Source organism: Mauremys reevesii, linkage group 26 (assembly GCF_016161935.1).
Source record: "Mauremys reevesii isolate NIE-2019 linkage group 26, ASM1616193v1, whole genome shotgun sequence".
NCBI lineage: Eukaryota > Metazoa > Chordata > Testudines > Geoemydidae > Mauremys > Mauremys reevesii.
The window spans coordinates 11,953,938-11,980,476 of NC_052648.1; the positions used below are offsets into that span (position 1 = coordinate 11,953,938).

General features: G+C 49.0%; 2 protein-coding genes across 5 annotated transcripts; both read left to right on the forward strand.

The window, feature by feature from the left end:
* The first annotated feature begins 12,038 nt into the window (after window positions 1–12,038).
* LOC120391566 lies at window positions 12,039–26,244 on the forward strand. Of its 2 annotated transcripts, none has more exons than XM_039515311.1 (4): window positions 12,039–12,221; window positions 21,114–21,416; window positions 23,503–23,886; window positions 25,597–26,244. In XM_039515311.1, the coding sequence occupies exons 3-4, from the start codon at window positions 23,516–23,518 to the stop codon at window positions 25,988–25,990; spliced, it is 765 nt and encodes a 254-aa protein (XP_039371245.1). In that variant the 5' UTR covers window positions 12,039–12,221; window positions 21,114–21,416; window positions 23,503–23,515; the 3' UTR covers window positions 25,991–26,244. The 2 variants fall into 2 exon arrangements, with proteins under 2 accessions (XP_039371245.1, XP_039371244.1); XM_039515310.1 differs by having other exon boundaries at window positions 21,114–21,250.
* Window positions 13,227–18,666, forward strand: LOC120391567. Of its 3 annotated transcripts, none has more exons than XM_039515312.1 (3): window positions 13,227–13,295; window positions 15,249–15,633; window positions 17,968–18,666. In XM_039515312.1, exons 2-3 carry the CDS (start codon window positions 15,263–15,265, stop codon window positions 18,353–18,355), a joined length of 759 nt encoding a protein of 252 aa, XP_039371246.1. In that variant the 5' UTR covers window positions 13,227–13,295; window positions 15,249–15,262; the 3' UTR covers window positions 18,356–18,666. The 3 variants fall into 3 exon arrangements, with proteins under 3 accessions (XP_039371246.1, XP_039371247.1, XP_039371248.1); XM_039515313.1 differs by lacking the exon at window positions 13,227–13,295 and adding an exon at window positions 13,394–13,474; XM_039515314.1 differs by lacking the exon at window positions 13,227–13,295 and adding an exon at window positions 14,626–14,678.
* Window positions 26,245–26,539: the final 295 nt, after the last annotated feature.

The window sequence follows — 26,539 nt, forward strand, 5'->3', positions numbered from 1 at the left end:
AGTGCCTCAAGATATGAATTGTTTTCATTTTTTTAAAATAATTTTATACAAGTGTCAAAACAGCTGGCTGGATTATTTGGAATTTTTAAATAATCCTAACTTTTTTAAAGTAGATTTTGAGAACTGTCCTGTATATAACAGTAATGTAGCAATAAATGTGACATTTTATAACAATATTACTTTTTTTCCCCATATCTGTCTTTCAGATGTTGTATACCTATGAATGAAAAGTTGTAATAAAGGTTTTACCTTGTACTAAAACCAAAGGGGTGTGTTGGACGTTGTTGCTGTTCAGTTTTGTGCTTTGGCCGTACTGGCGTTAGCCCATTTTCAACCTCAGGTGCCTAATTTCAGCCTCCAAGATCCACACTGAAGTAGCTAAAGTTTGGCCTGAACTTCCAAATTGCTTCACTACTCCCTCTCCTGCCATGTTCAATTTCTCCTCATTTCTGTGTCCCGGGTTTTCTCCTGCTGTCTGTCACCACAGTACCCGGGCTCCTTCCATGTAAATCACTAGCACAGTCCCTAGCAGATACTATAGAGTGTCTGGCACTTCTCCCGCTTTGGGGTCTGAACACAGCTTGGGGGAGGGTTTGTGGGGTTTCCATTGTATGTTGTGTGTGGGGCTGCATCATTGTTACGGCTTTTTGGAGGGGCATCATATATTTTAGGCCCAAAGTTAACTGTGCTCCCTGCAAGTTGGGGGCCTTCCTCGTTTTGTTACCTAAACTAACGAGCCTCCGAAATCCCCAGCCCTGACTCTGAAGTGATGGTTCATCACACAGACCCAAAGGGACCTGGCAGCACTTTCAGTTTCTTACATGAATAATTTTTGAGGTTCCCTTGTTCTGTGGCCCAGTCCTGCAATGGGGCGTTGGCAGCCGCAGGGCTGGCACAGTGCCCATTGATGGTGCATCGGGAAGTCCGGTCAAACTTCTACTCGGGGCCTGGCTATAGATTTAGGAGTCTAATTTCAGGGCACCAGGTTGGGAGCCAGGCTTGATTAAGGAAAAAAGCCCTCACTTGTGCTGGGGACTGTGCACTCTCCACTCCCCCTTAGGGATGTGAAGTGTTAACCGGTTAACGGGTAAGCATCAGTCTTACTGGGAATCCCCAGGCCAGCCCGCCCCGCACTGGCCAGAGCGGCCCCAGCTGCTTAATCGCCGAACTGGTTAAATGAAATATTTGTAACCGTTTTGTAATGGTATTTACATCTTTACACCCACTGACTCCAAGGAGAGCTGAGCTCCCTTCAGGCCCAGGCCGTAACCATCCATGCAGCTGTCTGTGCAGGTGATGGGAGAGGAGATCACCCGGAAAGCTGCATTGTCCATGCTGGGTTCAGAGCCACATCCCGGGGTGCCCCGTATGCCTGTGCCAAGCCCCCCAGGAGCATAAAGGCATGAGCCAGCTGTGCAAGCCCCAGTCGTCTTGGAGACCCTGTGCAAGGGAACAGGCTTCACGGGTGCATTCTGGGACAGGACTTTCCTGCTCCCTGTGGAGGGGGGCAGGGGAAATGACCTGGGGTCTGATGGACGGGTATGTGGGCAGCGCAGATTCCTGGGTGGCCCTGTGCCTCAGACCCCATGGCCAGGGACAGGCTGAGTAGATGCCTCCTAGCCTGAGCTCTGATGTGCCCAACACCTCCAACTTCACCGAGGGAGGGAGGGGCCAGGATGCAGCCTCCAGCCTGAGTGGTGGAGGGTCAGCGTGTCTCCCACTTCCCCACCTCCTTTCCTGGACCCAGGCCAGACATAGCTGCAAGGGCTCTAGCTTTGGTCTCCAGCCACCACTTGGACTCGTGGGAGCGGCACCCGCCCCAGGGATCTTCCCTTTGGGCCCGTCCTGTGTTTCCCGGCTTTGATTGTCCTGTGCCCTGCAGAGGCTGCCTGCCTGCCTCAGACTCTACAGGGTCGGGTGACTCGAGCTCCATGTAGGGGCACTGTTCAGACAGGCAGTGCTAAGCCTGGGGTGGTAGCTGTCATTTGGGGGGCGGGGAGAGGGAGCTTCTGCCCCTCCAGAGTGTCTGAGCACAGCTTGAGTGTGGAGTGTGAGCTCTGCAGAGGCGAGGTGCTGCTCCCAGCTTGTGCCCCTGGGGCAGGAGTCAGCAGTGTGTTTACACGCAGAGGCAGGGTGATTCAGGTAAGAAAGGGCTAGTGGCTCCTCTACGCCATGCAGCTTTTAGCAACAAGGCTGTGTCGACGCAGCCTTGTTGCAAAACGTCAGCAGGCGTAAACGCTCTGTCGGTACTTTTGCTGACACAACTTTTTAAAGTTTTGTCGACAACTTTGCAGTGTAGACGTACCCTTAGATGAGCCTGTAAAGCAGGAATCCCAAGGGCGGTGCCAGCGCGGGTTTTAAGACAGAAGGCAGGGACCTCTGCAAAGAGGGAGCTGTAAAAAGAAGGGGCCATAACCAAGGGAAGGAACAGCATGTGCCTCATCCCTGGAGTATCTGAGCCTCTCGCAATGTCTAACCGATTTCTCCTCCCAGCCTTTCTAGAGCAGGCCTGTTATCCCCATTGTACAGATGGGCCACTGAGGCACACGCAGACTAAAGGCCAGATTTTCAAAGGGATTTAGGCACCTAGTGAGATTTTAAAAAGTGCCTAGAAGGTTCAGTGCTTTGTAAATCCCACTAGATTCCTAGCTGCATCTTGGGTGCCTAAAAACCTTTGAATCTCTGTCCCTGAGGCACTGGCCTGGGGTCAGACAGGAAGTCCGTGGGGGACTCTGAGGGCATCTGTCTCTGCTGCAAAACAAGAGGCGTCTGATAGATGGGAGTAAAACCAAGGCAGCCAGTTCTCGGAGACTCCAGCAGTCGGTCCCGGGCGATGGGGAAGGACGACAGCATGAAAAGCAGCACAGAGGTCAGCTCTAATATTTAGTTAATTTTCTTTATACAGGAATGAGATACAGTGCTCCTAGCAGCTCATTTCTAAATGATCTGCCAAAATAACCTGATTTTTTTTTTAAGGTATCTCAGGTGCCTAAGTAGCCCCTGGAATCACAGATGTTGTCCCCTCCGGCCTGCCCAGTTCTGAAATGGTGCCCTGGTAGCTGTAGATAAGGTGGACGGCAGGTGCTTTCCTCTCCCCATCCCAACTTGGGGCCACGGGGGTTGGGCCCCGTGTAAGGAGCTGTCGGGGGCGCATGTGTTGGGGATGTTTGTTCCTTCCCTCTTCCAAGTTGGGTTCATCATCTCCAGGACGTGTTGGAGCCAATCAGCAGAGTTTCCTAGCTGGCGGGGGGGTCAGTGCTCCTGTTCCTCGCAGGAAGGAGACGGACGTTCCTGGCAGTGGAGTTTTACTTTCAATTTCCCCAGTCGTGTGATTTCTCCGAACTTGGATGCAGCATTAACCTTTGAGTTTCACTTCTTGCCCCCCAGCCCTTTCCAGCCAGTGTTCAGCTCACGCAGCGTCTTCTCGCTACACTTCAGCAACTGCCTTCCTAGGAAACAAAGCCGAGCTGCAGTAGCTGCTTCATCCCAGACACGGAACCGGAACATCTGAAAACTGCAGGAAGGTAAAACCTGTAGAGTCCTCAGCAAGGTGATGTACGAGTGACCCTTCTTACTCGACAGGTTTGCTGCACGTCTTCATTTCAGATCTGCAGAGAACAGCCCGTTAGTCCTGGAGCTAATTCTGCAACTGCTCCATGCACAAAGATCCCACGGAAGCACCTTGAGGATCTAGCAGTAGAATATCCGCTGCCTATGATATTTATACAGGGTTCAAGCAGTTGTAGGACGAGGCCGTGTGATCTGGATTCTCACTCTAGATGCCTGAGGGGGCAGATCAGTGGCCAAGGCCCAGGCAGATCATAGACTCTGCTGAGCCCGCCCCTTAGTGCACAGCCTGGTGCTGAGTGTGGAATGTGGGAGCTGGAGCTGAGACCCACCAAACTCATCTCATGGATGCCACCACAGCTCCAGTACAGGGGAACAATGTTCAGTCCCTACTGGGCTGGATTCAGACCAGTGAATGGCTCTGCAGCCCATTAGCAATGTGCTGAAACAGTCCCCTAATTAGTGCTAATTGATGAGAAGGTCCACGTGTATATTACATCTCAAAGTAACTTAATAGGCAGCAGGTTTAAAACAAATAAAAGGAAGTTCTTCTTCATGCAGCACACAGTCAACTTGTGGAACTCCTTGCCTGAGGAGGTTGTGAGGGCTAGGACTATAACAGCGTTTAAAAGGGAACTGGATAAATTCATGGAGGTGAAGTCCATAAATGGCTATTAGCCAGGATGGGTAAGAATGGTGTCCCTAGCCTCTGTTTGTCAGAGGATGGAGATGGATGGCAGGAGAGAGATCACTTGATCATTGCCTGTTAGGTTCACTCCTTCTGAGGCACCTGGCATTGGCCACTGTCGGCAGACAGGATACTGGGCTAGATGGACCTTTGGTCTGACCTGGTACGGCCATTCTTATGTTAGAAGAATGTTAAACCCAAAAGTTGGGAAAAGGCAGAATTCTCTATCTGGGAGGACGCTGGAGTGAACGTGGCTCTAGACACGGTGTGAAACGGGGAATGGAGCAGTAGTTCAGGCTGGTTTTGTTTGTTTTCCCCTTTTGTTCTGGCTACTCGCTGTAACCTGGTTACAGTCTTTAATGCCAGTCTGCTGACAGGTATGATGGGCAGGTCTGGGTTCTTCTGGATCCTGCCACCCACCCAGCAGGGTGCATCTTCTTTATTTTTTCCAATTAATTTATTCAGCGGTGCCTCCACCCCCCTCACTCCTTCCTGGCAGGGTCACCAGGGCAGTGTGGGAGGAAAATTCTACCCACAGGGTAACCCCCACTTACTTGTCAGATACTTGGAGACTCCCAAGAAATAACACAAACACATACAATATATTCAACACAATAATTATATTAAACAGGAGACAAATATAACATAACAGGGTAACACTATTGTTAGGGTCACCGGTGCCCACGCTGCTAATACCTGTGACTTTCCCCAGTCACGTGACGATGTAGCAGATGTAAGATCAGTGTCGCGTTGGTACACGTATCTTGTTGGGGCCCTTGATGACCGATGACCACGAGATCTTCTCTGCCGTGGTTTAGCCGTGTGGCTGACGGGGTTCAGTAGAGCCCAAAGGACTCACAAGTGGGAGGAGGTGGTAAGTCCCTCCACAGGGGGGGCTGTAATACGCAGCAGGTTATAAAATCCCCAAAGCCTCACTCCCTGGCTTGAGGACACCGTTCGGGGAGTAGGGGGTCCCCAAAACAAGTTCCCTGACTGACTGACTAAAAGCTGGTGCCCTCACAAACTCCATGAATGATCCTCAGGGTCAGAGCTGACTCTGGACTCCTCGGTCACTGCAGAGGGGCTGATCTCTGCTGGCCGGGATCCTCGTCAGGCAGGAGTCAGGCTGCTTCGGTCCCAGGGTTTTCCCTCCCCACAAAGGGGTGCAGGGCTCAAGGTGCAGGTTACACAACTACACTAGCATCCAAACTGTCGTCTCCCAGCCCAGTGTCCAGACACACCCCCCTCAGAGCTGACCGTGTGGGGACTGGGCTCCCCTAGGAAGCTGGAGGGTGAACTCAGCCTGGCTGGGGAAAGTTTCCCAGCAAAACTCTACAAACTGGGACTCACCAGTGGAGAGGGGAAAACCCAGCGGAGGGATCTTGCTTTCAGGTCTGTAGAGGCCAGTTCTCAGGGGGAACCCTGCATGCAGGCCTGGGACTCCCCAGCTCCCCACACAGCCAGTCCTGCCCTTGCCCTGGCTGGCTCCAGACTGACTCCAAAATGGCTTCTCCCCTTTCCTGAGCAACCTGGGAGGGGGCGTCTCACTCCCTAATGGCTGCCAGGCAGACTCTGAGTGTGCCTTGGCTGCCCCTCCCTGAGCTGCCGGCAGACAGAGCCCCAGGAATCTAGGTCATCTCCTTGGGGGTTACACTTGTCTGGCTGAAGCAGCTTCCAGAAAGGTGGCCAGTGTGGATCTGAAGACATCAAGAGATCGAGAATCCACTGCTTCCCTTGGTAGCTTGTTCCCATGGTTAGTCAAAAGAAACAGTTTTATTTTAAATCCAGAAAACTACTTGACATCATCAAAATCAAGGGTTTGGGGCACCAGGACTGACACGCTAATGATTTTCTTTTGTGCTCCAGTTTAGCATCTAAAATGTCAGCTACGTCATTCAGGTTGCCAACAACAGTAAGGGATGTGTCACTGTTGTTGTTAGTACCAATCCGGTATTACGACTGTTGGGCAATTCTCTGGTTGTGACCATCCCCACCTACGAGCTCCTCAAGTCATTCTTCACTAAAGGCGAGCGGAGAGTTTCACCAGGGGAAACCTCAGTTGTAAATGAAGTTGGTATCTGGAAAATCTTCACCTATAGAGTTGGGTTGACAGGAGCAGAATGGTACTACATTAAGGTGACCAGAGAGGATGACGAGTGGGTGGCTGTGTTTCAAACTCCTCTGCATTGCACCTAGATTGTGGATGATGACAAAATCTACCGGGAAGATAACCTGTCAATATGCAAACCGTTTAGGTAAATTGATTTTCTCCTTCAGATTATATCACTGTAACCCAGAATCCCCAACCTGAAATCTTCAAAAACCACCGGTCAGACCCCATGAAATCATGCAACTGGCTTAACAATCATGATGAAAATGAAATGTTCTGCTCTTTTTCTTTGCCATTTGGTTTCAGCCCTTAGGGCTCACTCGGTTCATATTTTCAAGTGTTTCTCTGCAACCATAAGAGCTAGAAACTTGCTTTCAAAACACAATGAAAGCTGAGATTCTCATGTAATCACATGACTCCAAGAACTGGGGCTTTCAGACAAATACCAAATATCATGAGATTTGCAATCAAATTGTGAGAGTTGGTGATGCTGGTAACCTGACTGTACCTAATTTTTAAAAATCCATTCATAATCACTAATTATACAGAAAATCCTACATTGAGGTTACAAGTCAGAAAATGCCAGAATAATTATTGCCTCTTCAATCTGAATTAGGCCCCCTGTTTGCATGTGTATTATGACACAGCCTTCCCCACCATCACAGAGAGAGTCTGAGACCGAGCTAGGGACAGAACCCAGCTCCCTGGCGTTTAGTCAGTTTAGTTTAGCCTTAACACTTTCCGCCTCATTCACTGTCTGTCCTGTGCACTGAATGAAGCTCTAGTCCTGTGGATAAATGGGAATCACATCATTAAAGGCTGCCATGATGCATACGCACAAGGGGCTGAATTAAGGTTGCACAAGCAACCTCACTCTGCCATTTTCTAACTTCTGTGGGCGTGACTTGGCAACCCGAATGAAGTCCCTCTAATGGAACACTTTCCGTATGTCATTTCCTTTGCTTTTTTAAAAATTCTGTCCCATGAAGCCACACTGAGGTCACATGAAGCTGTGCGGTGGGCAAGCCCTTTTGAAACTTAGGCCATTTATTAGGTGCCTCACTGTGGCTTCTGGTTTTGGGAATCTTGGTCCATTTTGTTTTACGTGCTCTAGATGTAAAGGACTTCAAAGGAGATTTTTTTCAAAGGCCGTTAGGTACCCAGTTCCCATAGACTTTCACTGGCAGTTAGGTGCCTAACTACCATTGGTGCCCTTGAAAGTCTCCTAATTCACTGAGTGACGTCTTTGTTCTCCTATGATGGAACGGTACAGAAAGGAGGCAAGGAACAGTCTTCACTCAGTTCTTCACAGTCGCATGTAAATCTTGGCCAGACCCCTAACCTGTGTAGCTGGACTGAAGAGGCTGGTTTGGTTTTGCAAATCTTGATCCATTAACCCAGTGGTTTTCAAGCTTTTTAGGCTGCGTACCCCCTTTCCAAACACTGTCGTCTACCATGTAGCCCCATCAGAAACCGGGTCATAACAGACCTATGATTCGCTTGCCAAGTCTTACTTAATAAAATGTGTTGCCCACCGTTACGGGATCTTTCCCCTACCCCCTCACAAGAGCTCACGTGCCCACTTTGAAAACCTCTGCATTAAACTTTTCTTTTGACATAATCAACCCTCAACCCAGGAGACTGTTAGGTCCTTGTGTCAATTTCATCTAAACTACCAGATCTGGGGGTGTTCACTAAAAGTCTCTGCTTTTGTCCCATCCTTATAATGGGCAAACCAGGGGCTGGGATGGAAGGGCTGGGTTCTGGGTACCACACAATGTCGTTAGATTGAGTGTGGCCTTGCAAAAACAAACATCGGGGTGGTTCAGTTCTAGATTTCCTTTCGACCTGAGTCGCTCAGCGTGAGACCAGGGGAAGAAGGTTGGTTCATATACAAGGTCCCAGTTTTGTCCATTGCTATTCTGTTGGGCCCTTTTTCTGGAGAGATGTAAGGCAGGGAGGGGGTTAGCGTGTGCATGAAAACTTTCCTAATGAATCTGACGCTTTCAAAGCACTTTTCCTGCTGGCAGGACTGACAGTAATCGTTTCCTTTCTGATCCGGTTTTGTACCTGATAAATCCAGCTACATCATTAAAGTTACCAACAAAACCAAGGAAGTCATCAGGGTTGTGGTTCATGAAGATCTGCTATTCCGAGTGCTGAGCAATGGTCTACTAGCAATTTCAAGCCATGTGAGAGACAGTTACTTCAAGTCAGGGGTTACAGTTCGTCCAGGAAAAACAAAAACTATTCATAAAGTGAACCCCAAGAATTTATCCTCCGACAAATCCATCGCTAATGTCGCAGGCATGGTAGATATGTCAACCTATTCTATAAAGGTGATCAGGAAAAGGGATAAACAGATCGCTCAGTGTAACACCCCTTTGCATTGCACCTGGATCGTGAAGAGCCATGGAATGTGGCAAGAAAATCAACCTACAGAAGTTTACAAATTTCAATAACATGCTTTTCTCCTGCTGCTTGCTTATAAAAATATCGAGACGAAAATGACCCTAATGAATACGCCTTATAAATCCATGGGGCTTTGCCAGTATTTGCTTTAGGAGCCAACACAACAGTTGTGTGTGTCCTGGTGATTAAATATGTGAACTAATCATTTGCAACAAATAATTTATCTGACAATTTTTTTCAGTTTTGAATAAATCACTTGCAAATAATTTCTTACTATTTAGCCAGTTCCACTGAGGCAAACGTATTCACCACTTCTTTGTGACAATCGAATAAACTCTCTATGAATATATTTTTCTCCCCTTCTTTATTTCAGAGAAGAATCTAAACCAGGGGTAGGCAACCTATGGCACGTGTGCCGAAGGCAGCACGCGAGCTGATTTTCAGGGGCACTCGCACTGCCTGGGTCCTGGCTACCGATCCGGGGGGCTCTGCATTTTAATTTAATTTTAAATGAAGCTTCTTAAGCATTTTAAAAACCTTATTTACTTTACATACAACAATAGTTTAGTTCTATATTATAGAGTTATAGAAAGAGACCTTCTAAGATGTAAAATGTATTACTGGCACGCGAAACCTTAAATTAGAGTGAATGAATGAAGACTCAGCGCCGCACTTCTGAAATGTTTAGATCAGGGGTCGGCAACTGTTGGCTCCAAACCTACGATTGTTTCTCTTTCACACACAACTCTATATTCTGAAGCCTTGTCTGCACACACAAGATTTACTGCTTTCACTGTACTGGTATAGCTTAAAGCAGTACAGCGCCCACGCAGTGTGGATGCAATTATACCAGTATAAAGTTGGTGGTGCCTATACCAGCATAGCTTATTCCTATAATGGAAGGGAAATTCACTATCTGGGTATGAGGCACCACTATACCAATATAACTGCCCCCACTGTGGGGGTTGTGCTGATTTTAACTATTTTGCTAAACAATCACACCCTGAACCAAAACCATTACATTGGGTCAAAAGTGGCATGTGGACCAGGCCCCAGGAAGAGGAGACAAGTCAGTTCTTCAGGCCCTGGCCGGCTCCATTATCGTCAGTGGGCTCAGGCCCATCCCATTGTTTTGGGTGAATCTCAAGGTCAGCGCCAGAGGCTGCCTAGTAGGAACTGCCCCTGGTATGGGGCCATGGCCATGCCTCCCTCCCTCACGCTGCCAGGAGCTGGCCCCGAGTGCAGCTGCTGCCCCTAGGAGAGGGACAGCGTGTGCTCCCCCCCGCAGGGCTGGCCAGCCCTGCTGGTTGGTGTTGGGGGGGCAGCATGGCTTGGCCTCACCTCCTCCCTCTCTGGAACAGTCTGACCCATGTGGCACTTCAGACTTTGATTGCCTCTGCAGCATAGACTGTGTCTCTTGATCTCGGATACAGGCCAGGGAGCTGCCCAGGAGAGTTCCCGAATGCCCTGCAGTCAGAGCCGTCCTTAGGATTTATGGGGCCCTACACAATATTATAAACTGGTGCCCTATGCCCGACAGCAGCCCGTGGGGGGAAGAGGGGGGAGGGACAAGGCAGCAAAGGATAACGAGACACCCAGCCCGCCTCCCGGTGGTGGAGAGTCACAGTTCCCCGCAGAGACCCCCGTACCCTCTCCCTCAGGCAGAATGGACGTGCAGGAGGTACCTAATTAAAAGCACTAAACTTGGGAATAAAAAAATGTCAGTCACAGGTTTTTTGATATGGCCTGAAGTTTGTCAGATTTATTTGCAAAAACTTTGTAGTAAGGGTGAGTCACCTGTCTTGCGGAATACAACATTCAATATTATGGAATACATGATGCAGCTCTTCTGTTTTACATTTTCTTAAGCAGTATTTCTAAGCTGATTTTATATTTTAAATGTACTCTTAAGCCTTCATAAAGTAATCAGTCCAGATTACTACGTGTTTAACTCACTGAAACAAAGACATTAATTTAATATAATCAGTCACAGAGGTTTACTGCATTTATAACAATGTTCATGGCTTTTAGAAAAAGGGAACACTAAGTTACTGTGTGTGATCTCCATAACAATAGACATGTTTATGAAATTTCACCAACTTTAAAAAATGTTTCCAAAGATTTTTAGGCATAACAAAGGATTTTATATCTTACTAAGGTACTGATTTTGCTGGAGGGGTCTCTTAAAACTAGTTCATCAGATAGGCAGAAGTAAAGAAAGAGAAACTTTGTCCAGCTATCTGGAAGGACGGGGTGTTGTCCCTTTAAGGGCTCTCTTCAATGGGGGTGGTGAAGGGAGAAAGAGACGGACAGGAAGACTTTGGAAGCAAGGTTTTTTTTACTATAATAATTAAAATGTGTATTTTAGATAAGGGGGGGGGGCGTCTTTTGAAGGATTTATTTAAAAAACTATGTCTGAAGAGCCTAGGGTGACCAGACAGCAAATGTGAAAAATCGGGACAGGGAATGGGGACTAATAGGAGCCTATATAAAAGAAAAAGACCTATAAAATCAGGTTTCAGAGTAGCAGCCATGTTAGTCTGTATCTGCAAAAAGAACAGGAGAACTTGTGGCACCTTAGAGACTAGCAAATTTATTTGAGCATAAGCTTTTGTAGGCTACAGCCCACTTCTTCGGATGCATAGACTGGAACATATAGTGAGGAGATATATACACACACATAGAGAGAGCAGGAAAAGGTGGGAGTTGCCCAGCCAACTCTAAGAGGCCAATTAAGTAAGGGGGGGGGGAACCTTTTGAAGTGATAATCAAGGTAGCCCAGTACAGCCAGTCTGATAAGAAGTGTGAGGATACTTCCAAGGGGAGATCTCAGTGTTTGTAATGGCTCAGCCATTCCCAGTCAGGGCATCTGGTCACCCTAGAGAGGATCCAAGCATTTAAGGCTAAAGATAATTGTGCATCTAAAAATCTATGCAAGGATTTTTTAGAGCTGTGATTTTCTAATCCTCACCAACTCGCTAATGAAATATTTTTAAAGCACATTTTAAAGGAAGGTCCTGTAGACTGACATGGTCTGAGTAACTGACAGTCCTGCACAACTGGGTTTGTCAGTAAGGTCAGAAACTGACAGTAGATCCCGGGCTTTGGCAAATGCCCGTTAAGCAGCTTCATTACTCCTCGAATGGCTCTTTAACAGTTTCAGGGTTGTGCTAATAGGTCTGGCTAGATCCCCTCCCAAGGAAGACTCACCGGGCGGCAGCAGCCAGCGGTGGGAGGCTGCAGGAAGGGTCGGAACAGGGACTGGAAAGCCAGGGAGATGGACACTAAGACCCCACGCCGCTGCAGCATATGTCGCGTATTCCTGCCTGCTGCCTGTGGGCACTTGGGCGTCTAATCCCTGTGCTGAAGTCGGATTTAAGGGGCGTTCAGCCCTGTGGGAAGGCTGGAGCCAGGCTGGTTTGCTCCCGATAGCAGGGGTGACAGGTTTGTAGAAATATAACCTGCCCCCCCCCCAGAACTCCGCCCTGCCTAAGGCTCGGGAGGGGGAGGTCTGGGGTGCAGGCCCTGGGCTGGGGAAGGGGACTGGGATGCAGGAGGGGTGCAGGCTCTGGGAGGGAATCTGGGGATGAGAGGGGGGAGGGCTGTGGGGTGTGGCTGGGGATCAGGGGTTTGGGATGTTGGAGAGGCTTAGGGTGAGGGCAGAGGTGTGGGGTGAGGGCTGTGGGGGTGGGGCTGAGGGGTTCATGATGCAGGAGGGGGCTCGGCTGGGGCAGAGGGTTAGGGTGCGGGGCGGTGAGGGGTTTGGGATGTTGGAGGTGTGGGGTTAGGGTGCGGGGGGATGAGGGGTTTGGGATGTTGGAGAGGTGTGGGGTGAGGGTGCTGGGGCTGAGGGGTTCATGATGCAGGAGGGGGCTCGGCTGGGGCAGAGGGTTAGGGTGCGGGGCGGTGAGGGCTCTGGCTGGAGCTGGGGATGAGGGTTTGGGGATGTTGGAGAGGCTTAGGGTGAGGGCAGAGGGTTGGGGTGGGGCCGGTCTGAGGATGAATTTGCGGTGCAGGCAGGCTGGGCTGGGGCCAGAGAGGAGGACTCCCCCCCCCCCAACCCTCTCTCCGCTGGCAGCATTGAGCTCTGGGGGAGAGGCCCCCTTCTCCCCCCCCCCCCAGCAGCACACTCACCTCGCCCCACTGTCACAGCACATGCTTCTAGGGCCCCTCTCAGGTCCAGGTAGCCCCCTCACCTTCCCTGCGGTGGGTGCTGTGGGGGGGGCCTGCCATCATGTGCACCTCCTCCCCTGCTACTGCCCCTCACTGTAGCCTCACTGGGGGTGGGGGATGGGGCTGCCCCTTGCCCAGCCTGCGGACGGGGGCGGGGGGAGGCTGTGCTGGTGGAGGGTCCCGCTGGAAAGGGGAAGGGTCTGAGGGGGAAGGGCAGCCTGCCCCGCCACTCGTGGTTGGGGGGGCACTAGGACCCTGCGGCGGCAGTTGACACCCGGATCCAGTAGAGTGGAGTCAGGGTGGAGCTGCAGGGGAGATGCAGGGACACTCCGGGACCCGGGGGAGGTGCGCGGGGGCAGCAAGTGGGGCAGGGGGACGCTCGGGGGAGGTGGGTGGAGGTGGAAGGCAGGTGGGGGAGAGGCCTGGCCCCAAACATTGGTGGAGCTGGGCGACCGGCCCTCAATATTGCTGGAGCCCGGGCACCATGGGCCCATACAACTCGCCGCCCTTGCCCGGGAGAGATTGTAAGTGCTTGGGGCAGGTGTCATCTGCGTTTGTACAGCACCGAGCACAGCGGGGTCCTGGTCCGAGGCTGTGGCTCCTAGGTGCCACCACAGGAAAGCTGGTCAGCAGGGGGATAGCTCAGTGGCTTGAGGATTGGCCTACTAAACCCACGGTTGTAAGTTCAATCCTCAAGGGGGGCACTTAGGAATCTGAGGCAAAATCAGCATTTGGTCCTGCTAGTGAAGGCAGGGGGCTGGCCTCGACTCAACTCAATGACCCTTCAAGGTCCCTTCCAGTTCTAGGAGAGAGGATATCTCCATTAGTATTTTTTATGTTTTATTTATTTTTATGTCTCATCTGTCGGGACTCCTGGGTTCTGTTCCGGGCTAGGGCAGCAGAGTGGTATGGTCGTTACAGGCAACCTAGCCCCACACACAACTTGTCAGGCTCATTCTGAAAGGCAGAGTGGTCCAGGAGACGAGCTTTGGTCTGTCCTGTTAGAGACCTGGGTTCTGTTGCTAGCTGTGCACTGTCCCCACTCAGTATCCTGTACCGTGGGCAGGGGGTGATGGGCTGGGTTAGCATGAAGAGCTGTGAATGGCCCAGAAGTATTAATAGAAGATATTGGAAGAGCCCAGCCTCGAACTTGCAGGCTGCTAGGCCTCCCTCAAACCCACAGTGTGTCTCCGGGACAGAGCCCTCTCGCTCGGCCTCAGCCGGACTTGGTATCAGAAGTGCAGGCGGGTGTGACCATGCTGCCGAATGCAGGAGTGTCACGTGCGAGGCAGGACCCGGGGCAGGTCTGGGTGTAGAGCTGTGAAGCCAGAAGTCAAGTCAGAATCAGGTTTGGATCTGTCGGTTCAGACCCTCGAACCCTGTACTCAGGTCAGTGGGATTTAAATGGGGCTGCTCAGATGAGTAAGTGTTGGTGGGATCAGCACTAAATCTCGTCCTCCACTGACGTGCAGCCAGCCCTGCTCTCCTTCCCCCAGGCATCACCCCTCAGACGTCCCTCACATGCCACTGGACTCAAGGGGATTATGCGACTGTCAGAGCGCCAGGATCTGGCCCTCACCCATTGCTCAGATACAATTCTGGTCGTCTGTCCATCTCGCAGCACCTAACAGTCACTTCTCATTGACTGTAAGGCCAGGAGGGACCATTAGATCATCTGTGATCTCCTGTGTAGCACAGGCCAGAGAACGTCACCCAGCGATTCTCAAGGTATCTTCCAGAAAGAGCCTCCAAGTTGGATTTGTAGCACTGGGTTCTAGTTGTATTTGTTCACAAGCCAGCCTGGCTTATGACTCAGAGCTGGCAGAAAGCCAGGCCGTTTCCCGGAGAAGCTAGGATGCTATTGAGATCCAAGGTCAACTCCACCCCTCATTATGCAATGAGAATGGACATTAAACCTAATATGGTTCCAGAGGGGGAAGTGCTCACGAGCATTTCCTCCATGCGAGATCAGCCATAGATTCATAGGTTTTAAGGCCAAGAGAGACCATTAGATCATCTAGTCTGACACCTGTATTGCACAGGCCATTACATCCCACCCAGTTACCCCTCTGCGAAGCCCAATAACTTGTTTGGCTGAAGTAGCTTCCAGAAAGGTGGCCAGTGTGGATTTGAAGACATCAAGAGATCGAGAATCCACTGCTTCCCTTGGTAGCTTGTTTCCATTGTTAATCATAAGAAACAGTTTTATTTTAAATCCAGGAAACTTCTTGACTTCATCAAAATCAAGGGTTTGGGGCACCAGGACTGACACACTAATGATTTTCTTTTGTGCTCCAGTTTAGCATCTTAAAATGTCAAGCTACGTCATTCAAGTTGCCAACAACAGTAAGGGATGTGTCACCGTTGTTGTTAGTACCAATCCAGTATTACGATCGTTGGGTGCATCTCTGGTCGTGCCTACCTACGAGCTCCTCAAGTCATTCTTCGCTAAAGGCGAGCGGAGAGTTTCACCAGGGGAAACCTCAGTTGTAAACGAAGTTGCTATTTGGAAAATGTTCACCTATGGAGTTGGGTTGACAGGAGCTGAATGCTACTACATTACGGTGACCAGAGAGGATGACGAGTGGGTGGCTGTGTGTCAAACTCCTCTGCATTGCACCTGGATTGTGGATGATGACAAAATCTACCGGGAAGATAAACCGTCGACATGCAAACCATTTTGGTAAATTGGATTTTTCTCCTTCAGATTATATCACTGTAACCCAGAATCCCCAACCTGAAATCTTCAAAAAAAAAACATACAATCATAGAATCTCAGGGTTGGAAGAGACCTCAGGAGGTCATCTAGTCCCACCCTCTGCTCAAAGCAGGACCAATCCCCAACTAAATCATCCCAGCCAGGGCTTTGTCAAACCTGATCTTAAAAACCTCTAAGGATGGAGATTCCACCACCTCCCTAGGGAACCCATTCCAGTGCTTCGCCACCCTCCTAGTGAAAAAGTTTTTCCTAATATCCAACCTAGACCTCCCCCGCTGCAACTTGAGACCATTGCTCCTTGTTCTGTCATCTGCTACCACTGAGAACAGCCGAGCTCCATCCTCTTTGGAACCCCCCTTCAGGTCATTGAAAGCAGCTATCAAATCCCCCCTCACTCTTCTCTTCTGCAGACTAAACAATCCCAGTTCCCTCAGCCTCTCCTCGTAATGTTCTCCAGCCCCCTGATCATTTTTGTTGCCTTCCCCTGGACTCTCTCCAATTTGTCCACAACCCTTCTGTAGTGGGGGGACCAAAACTGGACACAATACTCCAGGTGTGGCCTCACCAGTACTGAATAGAGGGGGAAAATCACTTCTCTTGATCTGTTGACAATGCTCCTATCAGTCAGGCCCCATGAAATCATGCACCTGGCTTAACAATCATGAATTTAAAAATAAAATGTTCTGTTCTTTTTGTTTGCCATTTGGTCTCTCAGCTCTTAGGTCTCACTCGGTTCATGTTTTCAAGTGTTTCTCTGCAACCATGAGAGCTAGAAACTTACTTTAGAAATAAAATAAAATGAAAGCTGAGATTCTCATGTAATAACATGACTCCAAGAGCTGGGTCTTTCAGACACATATCAAATATCATGAGATTTGCAACCAAATTGTGAGAGCTGGCGATACTGGTAACCTGACTATGGTATTTTTTAAAAATCCATTCATTTTAATCACTAATTATATACAAAATCCTACATTAAGGTTACAAGTCAGGGACTCAAAAGTCAGGAAATGCCAGAATTAATTTTGTTCAACCTGAATTTGGCCCCATTTTTGCATGTGCATTATGACTGAGCCTTCCCCACCATCACAGAGGAAGTCTGAGACAGAGCTAGGGACAGAACCCAGCTCCCTGGCTTCTAGTCAAATGCCTTAACCCACTTCCTTTCTTTACAACTTCTGCCTCATTCACTGTCTGTTCTGTGCAGTGAATGAAGCTCTAGTCCTGTGGATAAATGGGACTCACATCATTAAAGGCTGCCATGATGCATACGCACAAGGGGCTGAATTAAGGTTTCACAAGCAACCTCACTCTGCCATTTTCTAACTTCTGTGGGCGTGACTTGGCAACCTGAATAATGTCCCTCTAAGACCCTACACACTTTCCGTATGTCATTTCCTTTGCTTTTTTTAAAAAATCCATCCTGTGACGCCACACTGAGGTCACATGAAGTTGTGCAGTGGGCAAGACCTTTTGAAACTTAGGCCATTTATTAGGTGCCTCACTGTGGCTTCTAGTTTTGAAAATCTTGGTCCATTTCGTTTTACTTGCTCTAGATGTGAAGGACTTCAAAGGAGATTTTTTTCAAAGGCCATTAGGTACCCCATTCCCATAGACCTTCACTGGCAATTAGGTGCCTAACTAACATTGGTGCCCTGGAAAATCTCCTAATTCACTGAGTGTCGTCTTTGTTCTCCTATGATGGAACGGTACAGAAAGGAGGCAAGGAATGGTCTTCGCTCAGTTCTTCACAATCGCATGTAAATCTTGGCCAGACCCCTAACCTGTGTAGCTGGACTAAAGAGGCTGGTTTGGTTTTGCAAATCTTGGTCCATTAAGCTTTCGTTTGGCGTAATCAACCCCCATCCCAGGAGACTGTTAGGGCCTTGCTTCAATTTTATCTAAACTACCGGACCTGGGGGGTGTTTCGTCCTCTCCTTATTATGGGCAAACCAGGGGATGGGATGGGATGGAAGGGTTGGGTTCTGGTGCCACATAATATAGTTAGCTTGTTTTTGCAAGGCCACACTCCAACATCAGGGTGGTTCAGTTCTAGATCCACTTCTGATCCGAGTTGCTCACCGTGAGGCCACGAGAAGATGATGTGTTCATATACAAGGTCCCAGTTTTGGTCCATTGCTTTTTTGTCTTTATTTGGTGCTTTCTCTGGAGAGTTGTAAGGTGCAGGAGGAACAGGGGGTAGCGTGTACATGAAAACGTTGTTAATGAATCTGAAGCTTTCAAAGTGCTCTTCCCGCTGGCAGGACTGACACACTAATCATTTCCTTTCTGATCCAGTTTTGTATCTGATAAATCCAGCTACATCATTAAAGTTACCAACAAAACCGAAGAAGTCATCAATGTTGTGGTTCAGGAAGGTCTGCTAGCCCAAGTGCTGAGTCCTGGAGGAATTCTGAGCTATGTGAGAGACAGCTACTTCAACTCCGGCGTTGCAGTTGATCCAGGAAAAACAAAAACCGTTAATAAAGTGAACCCCAAGAATTTATCCTCCTACAAATCCATCGGTAATGTAGCAGGCATGGTAGATATGTCAACCCATTCTATAAAGGTGAAAAGGGATGACCAGATGGCTCAGTGTAACACCCCTTTGCATTGCATCTGGATCGTGGAGAGCCATGGAATGTGGCAAGAAAATAAACCTACAGAAGTTTACAAATTTCAGTAACATGCTTTTCTCCTCGATATTATTATAAGCAAGCAGCAGAAGACGACCCCAATGAATAAGCCTAATAAATCCATGGGGCTTCGCCAGTATTTGCTTTAGGAGCCAACACAACAGTTGTGTGTGTCCTGGTGACTAAATATGTGAACTAATGATTTGCAACACATAATTTATCTGACAAATCTTTTCACTTTTCTTGAATAAATCACTTGCAAATAATTTGTCTTACTATTTAGCCAGTTCCACCGAGGCAAATAACAGCAAAATAAGAAGTCAGCAGAATGTATTCACCGCTTCTTTGTGACAATATAATAAACGCTCTATGAATATATTTTTCTCTTCTTTATTTCAGAGAAGCATCTAAACCAGGGGTAGGCAACCTATGGCACGTGTGCCGAAGGCGGCACGCGAGCTGATTTTCAGTGGAACTCACACTGCCCGGGTCCTGGCCACTGATCCATGGGGCTCTGTATTTTAATTTAATTTTAAATGAAGCTTCTTAAACATTTTAAAAACCTTATTTACTTTACATACAACAATAGTTTAGTTCTATATTATAGACTTATAGAAAGACTGTTGGCTCCAAACCTTTGATCATTTCTCTCACACACACATATGCACAGTTTGTAAGATTAGGGCGAGAATATGTGTATATTTTGAAGCCTTCTCTGCACACACAAGATTTACTGCTTTCACTGTACTGCTATAGCTTAAAGCAGTAGAGCGTCCACGCAGTGTGGATGCACTTATACCAGTATAAAGTTGGTGGTGCCTATACCAGCATAGCTTATTCCTATAATGGAAGGAAAATACACTATCTGCGTATGAGACACCACTATAGGCGCCAACTTTCTCCAGCACCGGTGGGTGCTCTTGCCCCCCCCACCCCGACACCACCCTTTCCCCACCCCTGCCCTGCCCCCATTCCAATCCCGGCCCCAAATCCCGGCCCCAACTCCGCCCCCTCCCTGCTCCTATTGGACCTCTTCCCCAAATCCCGGCCCCACCTCTTCCCTGAGCGCGCTGTGTTCTCCCTCCTCCCTCCCAGCCACTCAAAACAGCTGTTTCGCAGCGAAGCGCTGGGAGCTAGGGGGGGAAAGCAGGCATGCGGCGCGCTCAGGAGAGGAGGCAGAGGTGACGTGGATGTGAGCTGGGAGGGGGGGAGCTGCCGGTGGGTGCTGAGCACCCACCAATTTTTCCCCGTGAGTGCTCCAGCCCTGGAGCATCCAGGGAGTCGGCATCTATGGACACCACTATACCAATATAACTGCCCCCACTGTGGGGGTTGTGCTAATTTAACTATTTTGCTAAAAAATCACACCCTGAACCAAAACGGTTACATTGGGTCAGAAGTGGCATGTGGACCAGGCCGCAGGAAGAGGAGACAAGTCAGTTCTTCAGGCCCTGGCCGGCTCCATTGTCGTCAGTGGGCTCAGGTCCATCCCATTGTTTTGGGTGAATCTCACGTTCAGTGCCAGAGTCTGGCTGGTAGGAACTGCCCCTGGTATGGGGCCATGGCCATGCCTCCCTCCGGGAAGTGCAGGGGGCATTGTGCCTATGGGAGGAACAGCGCTGCCAGGGGCTGGCCAGAGTGCAGCTGCTGCCCCTAGGAGAGGGACAGCGTGTGCTCCCCCCGCAGGGCTGGCCAGCGCTGCTGGTTGGTGTTGGGGGGGGCAGCATGGCTTGGCCTCACCTCCTCCCTCCCTCTCTGGAACGGTCTGACCCATGTGGCACTTCAGGCTTTGATTGCCTCTGCAGCATAGACTGTGTCTCTTGATCTCGGATAGAGGCCAGGGAGCTGCCCAGGAGAGAGTTCCCGAATGCCCTGCAGTCTGTGGGCACTTGGGTGTCTAATCCCTGTGCTGAAGTCGGATTTAATGGGCGTTCAGCCCTTCGGAAAGGCTGGAGCCAGGCTGGTTTGCTCCCAGAAGAGATTGTAAGCTGCTTGGGGCAGGTGTCATCTGCGTTTGTACAGCACCGAGCACAGCGGGGTCCTGGTCCAAGGCTGTGGCTCCTAGGTGCTACCACAGGAAAGGCAATAAGGTGGCAAAGGGGGAGGTAGGTATCATGGGATGGAGATTCAGACCTGGACTGAGTTCCTGGCTGTGCCACCGACTTTCCTATGTGACCTTAGGCAAATCACTTTCCCTACCTTGGCTCAGCTTCCCATCTGTCCAGTGAAGATGATAATGCTTCCCCTCCGCTCGGTGGGGACAGCTCCTCTGCAGTTTGGGATATTACAGCGGGTAGGTCCCTGTAAGTAGTTAGATACTGGTTTGAAACGTTTCTTCACCCTTCCCATCTCTGTGTGTCTGTGACTGTCTGGAGCAGGGCTCTGGAATTGTTTCTAGGCTACGTTTCAATGGGTAGTGCTAAGCCTAGAGGGAGCTGGAGCCAATACACAAGACCATGGGGTAGCTGTAGATAAGGTGGACGGTGGGAGCGTTACTCTCTCATCCCAACTCAGGGCCACGAGGGTTGGTCCCCGTGTAAAGGGCTGTCAGGGTAGCATGAGCGTGTGGAAGTTTTTCCTTCCCCTGATGGTATCTCCCCTGCCAAGTCGGGTTCATCATCTCCAGAAGGTGTTGGAGCCAATGAGCAGTTTCCTGGACGGGTGTTGGGAGGGTCAGTGCTCCTGTTCCTCGCAGGAAGGAGACGGATGTTCCTGGCAGTGGAGTTTTACTTTCAATTTCCCCAGTTGTGTGATTTCTCCGAACTTGGATGCAGCATTAACCTTTGAGTTTTACTCTTTGCCCCCCAGCCCTTTCCAGCCAGTGTTCAGCTCACGCAGCATCTTCTCGCTACACTTCAGCAACTGCCTTCCTAGGAAACAAAGCCGAGCTGCAGGAGCTGCTTCATCCGAAACATGGAAGCGGAACTTCTGAAAGCTGCAGGAAGGTAAAACCAGTAGAGTCCTCAGCAAGGTGACGATGTACGAATGACCCTTCTTACTCGACAGGTTTGCTGCACGTCTTCATTTCAGATCTGCGGAGAACAGCCCGTTAGTCCTGGAGCTAATTCTGCAACTGCTCCATGCACAAAGATCCCACGGAAGCACCTTGAGGTGATGATCTAGAGGTAGAACCGCCATCTGGGAGGACACTGGGATGAACGGTGCTCCAGACACGGTGTGAGGGGGTGAAACGGTGAATGTAGCAGTAGTGCCGGGTGTTATTTGAGTCACTGTTTGTTTTGTTTTCCCCTTTATTTTGGTTACTCCATGTATGTTGAGCTACCAGAGCTGCCCCTTTAAAAACCCAGGGCGGGGCACTCGATGGAGCTGCCCGGGAAGGTCTGTGGGCAGAGTGGGTCTGTGCTGAGTGCCCTTCCTGCAGCTGCAGGGTGGCAGAGACCCTGCCTGCGGGAAGCACCCTAAAGACAGGGCGGGACTCTGGGAACGGGGTTCTCCTAAGACAGCAAAGCCTGTCCCTTGGGAGTGTAATGCGCACCCTCGTTTCAGCCCCGCGGGGCCGGTGGGACATGGTTACACGAGCACATGATATTTTTCCCCTGCCTGGGTCATCGGCAGAACTTAACCCCAGGATCTTCAGGTCCACAGCACAGACCCCTCTCCCACTCGCGCTACAGGAATGACGGGCAGAATGTGGATCACCCCATGGCGGGGGGAGATGCACTCTCTGCCAGTGGGATACACAACCGTTTGAGACAGCTCTGCCGTGTTGTCTGTCAGGACTCCTGGGTTCTGTTCCCGGCTAGGGCAGCAGAGTGGTATGGTGGTTACAGGCAACCTAGCCCCACACACAACTTGCCACGCTCATTCTGAAAGGCAGAGTGGTGCAGGAAACGAGCGTTGGTCTGTCCTGTTAGAGACCTGGGTTCTGTTCCTAGCTGTACAGTGACCTGTGCCCCCACTCAGTATCCTGTACCGTGGGCAGGGGGCAGTGGGTTGGGTTAGCACAAAGGGCTGTGAATGGCCCAGAAGTATTAATAGAGGATATGGGAAGAGCCCAGCCTCGAACTCATAGCCGTGCAGGCTGCTGCACTTCCCCCTAACCGGCAGTGTGTCTCCGGGACAGAGCCCTCTCGCTCGGCCTCAGCCGGACTTGGTATCAGAAGTGCAGGCGGGTGTGACCACGCTGCCGAATGCAGGAGTGTCACGTGTGAGGCAGGGCCTGGGGCAGGTCTGGGTGTAGAGCTGTGAAGCCAGAAGTCAAGTCAGAATCAGGTTTGGGTCTGTTGGTTCAGACCCTCCAACCCTGTACTCGGGTCAGTGGGATTTAAATGGGGCTGCTCAGGTGAGTAAGTGTTGGTGGGATCAGCACTAAATCTCGTCCTCCACTGACGTGCAGCCAGCCCTGCCCTCCTTCCCCCAGGCATCACCCCTCAGACGTCCCTCACATGCCACTGGACTCAAGGGGATTATGCGAGTGTCAGAGCGCCAGGATCTGGCTCTCACCCATTGCTCAGATGCAATTCTGGCCGCCTGTCGTCAGAGCTCTGCCCATCTCGTGGCACCTAACAGTCACTTCTCATTGACTGTAAGGCCAGGAGGGACCATTAGATCATCTGTGATCTCCTGCATAGCACAGGCCAGAGAACGTCACCCAGCGATTCTCAAGGTATCTTCCAGAAAGAGCCTCCAGGCTGAATTTGTAGCACTGGGTTCTAGTTGTATTTGTTCACAAGCCAGCCTGGCTTACGACTCAGAGCTGGCAGAAAGCCAGGCCATTTCCCAGAGAAGCTAGGATGCTATTGAGATCCAAGGTCAACTCCACCTCTCATTATGCAATGAGAATGGACATTAAACCTAATATGTTTCCAGAGGGGGAACTGCTCACGAGCATTTCCTCCATGCGAGATCAGCCATAGATTCATAGGTTTTAAGGCCAAGAGAGACCATTAGATCATCTAGTCTGACACCTGTATTGCACAGGCCATTACATCCCACCCAGTTACCCCTCTGTTGAGCCCAATAACTTGTTTGGCTGAAGCAGCTTCCAGAAAGGTGGACAGTGTGGATTTGAAGACATCAGGAGATAGAGAATCTACCACTTCACTTGGTAGCTTGTTCCCATGGTTAATCATAAGAAACAGTGTTATTTTAAATCCAGAAAACTTCTTGACTTCATCAAAATCAAGGGTTTGGGGCACCGGGACTGACACACTAATGATTTTCTTTTCTGCTCTAGTTTAGCATCTAAAATGTCAAGCTACATCATTCAAGTTGCCAACAACAGTAAGGGATGTGTCACCGTTGTTGTTAGTACCAATCCGATATTACGATCATTGAGTGAGTCTCTGGTCGTGCCTACCTATGACCTCCTCAAGTCATTCTTCACTAAGGATGAGCTGCGAGTTTCACCAGGGGAAACCTCAGTTGTAAACACAGTTGGTATCACAAAAATCTTCACCTATGGAGTTGGGTTGACAGGAGCAGAATGGTACTACATTAAGGTCACAAGAGAGGATGACGAGTGGGTGGCTGTGTGTCAAACTCCTCTGCATTGCACCTGGATTGTGGATGATGACAAAATCTACCGGGAAGATAACCTGTCAATATTCAAACCATTTGGGTAAGTTGATTTTTCTCCTTCAGATTATATCACTGTAACCCAGAATCCCCAACCTCAAATCTTAAAAAACCATCAGTCAAGCCCCATAAAATCATGGAACTGGCTTAAGAATCATGAATTTAAAAATAAAATGTTGTGTTCTTTTTCTTTGCCATTTGGTCTCTCAGCTCTTAGGGCTCATTCAGCTCATGTTTTCAAGTATTTCTCTGCAACCATAAGAGCTAGAAACCTGCTTTTACAACAAAATGAAAGCTGAGATTCTCATGTAATCACATGATTCCAAGAGCTGGGGCTTTCAGACAAATACCAAATATCGTGAGATTTGCAATCAAATTGTGAGAGTTGGCAATGCTGGTAACCTGACTGTACCTAATTTTTAAAAATCCATTCATAATCACTAATTATACAGAAAATCCTACATTAAGGTTACAAGTCAGAAAATGCCAGAATTATTATTGCCTCTTCAATCTGAATTTGTCCCCCTTTCGGCATGTGTAAGCAGCCTTCCCCATCATCACAGAGGAAGTCTGAGACAGACCTAGGGACAGAATCCAGCTCCCTGGCTTCTAGTCAAATGCATTAACACTTTCCGCCTCATTCACTGTCTGTTCTGTGCAGTGAATGAAGCTCTAGTCCTTTGGATAAGTGGGAATCACATCATTAAAGGCTGCCATGATGCATACGCACAAGGGACTGAATTAAGGTTGCACAAGCAACCTCATTCTGCCATTTTCTAACTTCTGTGGGCGTGACTTGGCAACCTGAATAATGTCCCTCTAAGACCCTACACACTTTCTGTATGTAATTTCCTTTGCTTTTTTTTTTAAAAAATTCCATCCTGTGAAGCCACACTGAGGTCACATGAAGCTGTGCAGTGGGCAAGACCTTTTGAAACTTAGGCCATTTATTAGGTGCCTCACTGTGGCTTCTAGTTTTGAAAATCTTGGTCCATTTCGTTTTACTTGCTCTAGATGTGAAGGACTTCAAAGGAGATTTTTTTCAAAGGCCGTTAGGTACCCCATTCCCATAGACCTTCACTGGCAATTAGGTGCCTAACTACCATTGGTGTCCTGGAAAATCTCCTAATTCTTTGAGTGTCGTCTTTGTTCTCCTATGATGGAACGGTACAGAAAGGAGGCAAGGAACAGTCTTCACTCAGTTCTTCACAGTCGCATGTAAATCTTGGCCAGACCCCTAACCTGTGTAGCTGGACTAAAGAGGCTGGTTTGGTTTTGCAAATCTTGGTCCATTAAGCTTTCGTTTGGCGTAATCAACCCCCAACCCAGGAAACTGTTAGGACCTTGCTTCAATTTTATCTAAACTACCGGACCTGGGGGTGTTTTGTCCCCTCCTTATTATGGGCAAACCAGGGGATGGGATGGGATGGAAGGGTTGGGTTCTGGTGCCACATAATATAGTTAGCTTGTTTTTGCAAGGCCACACTCCAACATCAGGGTGGTTCAGTTCTAGATCCACTTCTGATCCGAGTTGCTCACCGTGAGGCCACGAGAAGATGATGTGTTCATATACAAGGTCCCAGTTTTGGTCCATTGCTATTTTGTCTCTATTTGGTGCGTTCTCTGGAGAGTTGTAAGGTGTGGGAGGAACAGGGGGTAGTGTGTACATGAAAACTGTTAATGAATCTGAAGCTTTCGAAGTGCTCTTCCCGCTGGCAGGATTGACACACTAATAATTTCCTTTCTGATCCAGTTTTGTATCTGATAAATCCAGCTACATCATTAAAGTTACCAACAAAACCGAAGAAGTCATCAATGTTGTGGTTCATGAAGGTCTGCTAGCCCAAGTGCTGAGTCCTGGAGGAATTCTGAGCTATGTGAGAGACAGCTACTTCAACTCCGGCATTGCAGTTGATCCAGGAAAAACCAAAACTGTTAATAAAGTGAACCCCAAGAATTTATCCTCCTACAAATCCATTGGTAATGTCGCAGGCATGGTAGATATGTCAACCTATTTTATAAAGGTGTTCAGGAAAAGGGATAAACAGATCGTTCAGTGTAACACCCCTTTGCATTGCACCTGGATCGTGGAGAGCCATGGAATGTGGCAAGAAAATAAACCTACAGAAGTTTACAAATTTCAGTAACATGCTTTTCTCCTTCTCGATATTATTATAAGCAAGCAGCAGAAGACGACCCCAATGAATAAGCCTAATAAATCCATGGGGCTTCACCAGTATTTGCTTTAGGAGACAACACAACAGTTGTGTGTGTCCTGGTGACTAAATATGTGAACTAATGATTTGCAACAAATAACTGATCTGACAAATCTTTTAACTTTTCTTGAACAAATCACTTGCAAATAATTTCTTACTATTTAGCCAGTTCCACCGAGGCAAATAACAGCAAAATAAGAAGTCAGCAGAATGTATTCACCGCTTCTTTGTAACAATATAATAAACACTCTATGAATATATTTTTCTCCATTTCAGAGAAGCATCCAAACTGTTGGCTCCAAACCTTTGATTGTTTCTCTTTCACACATAACTCTATATTCTGAAGCCTTGTCTGCACACACAAGGTTTACTGCTTTCACTGTACTGCTATAGCTTAAAGCAGTAGAGCGTCCACGCAGTGTGGATGCACTTATACCAGTATAAACTTGGTGGTGCCTATACCAGCATAGCTTATTTCTA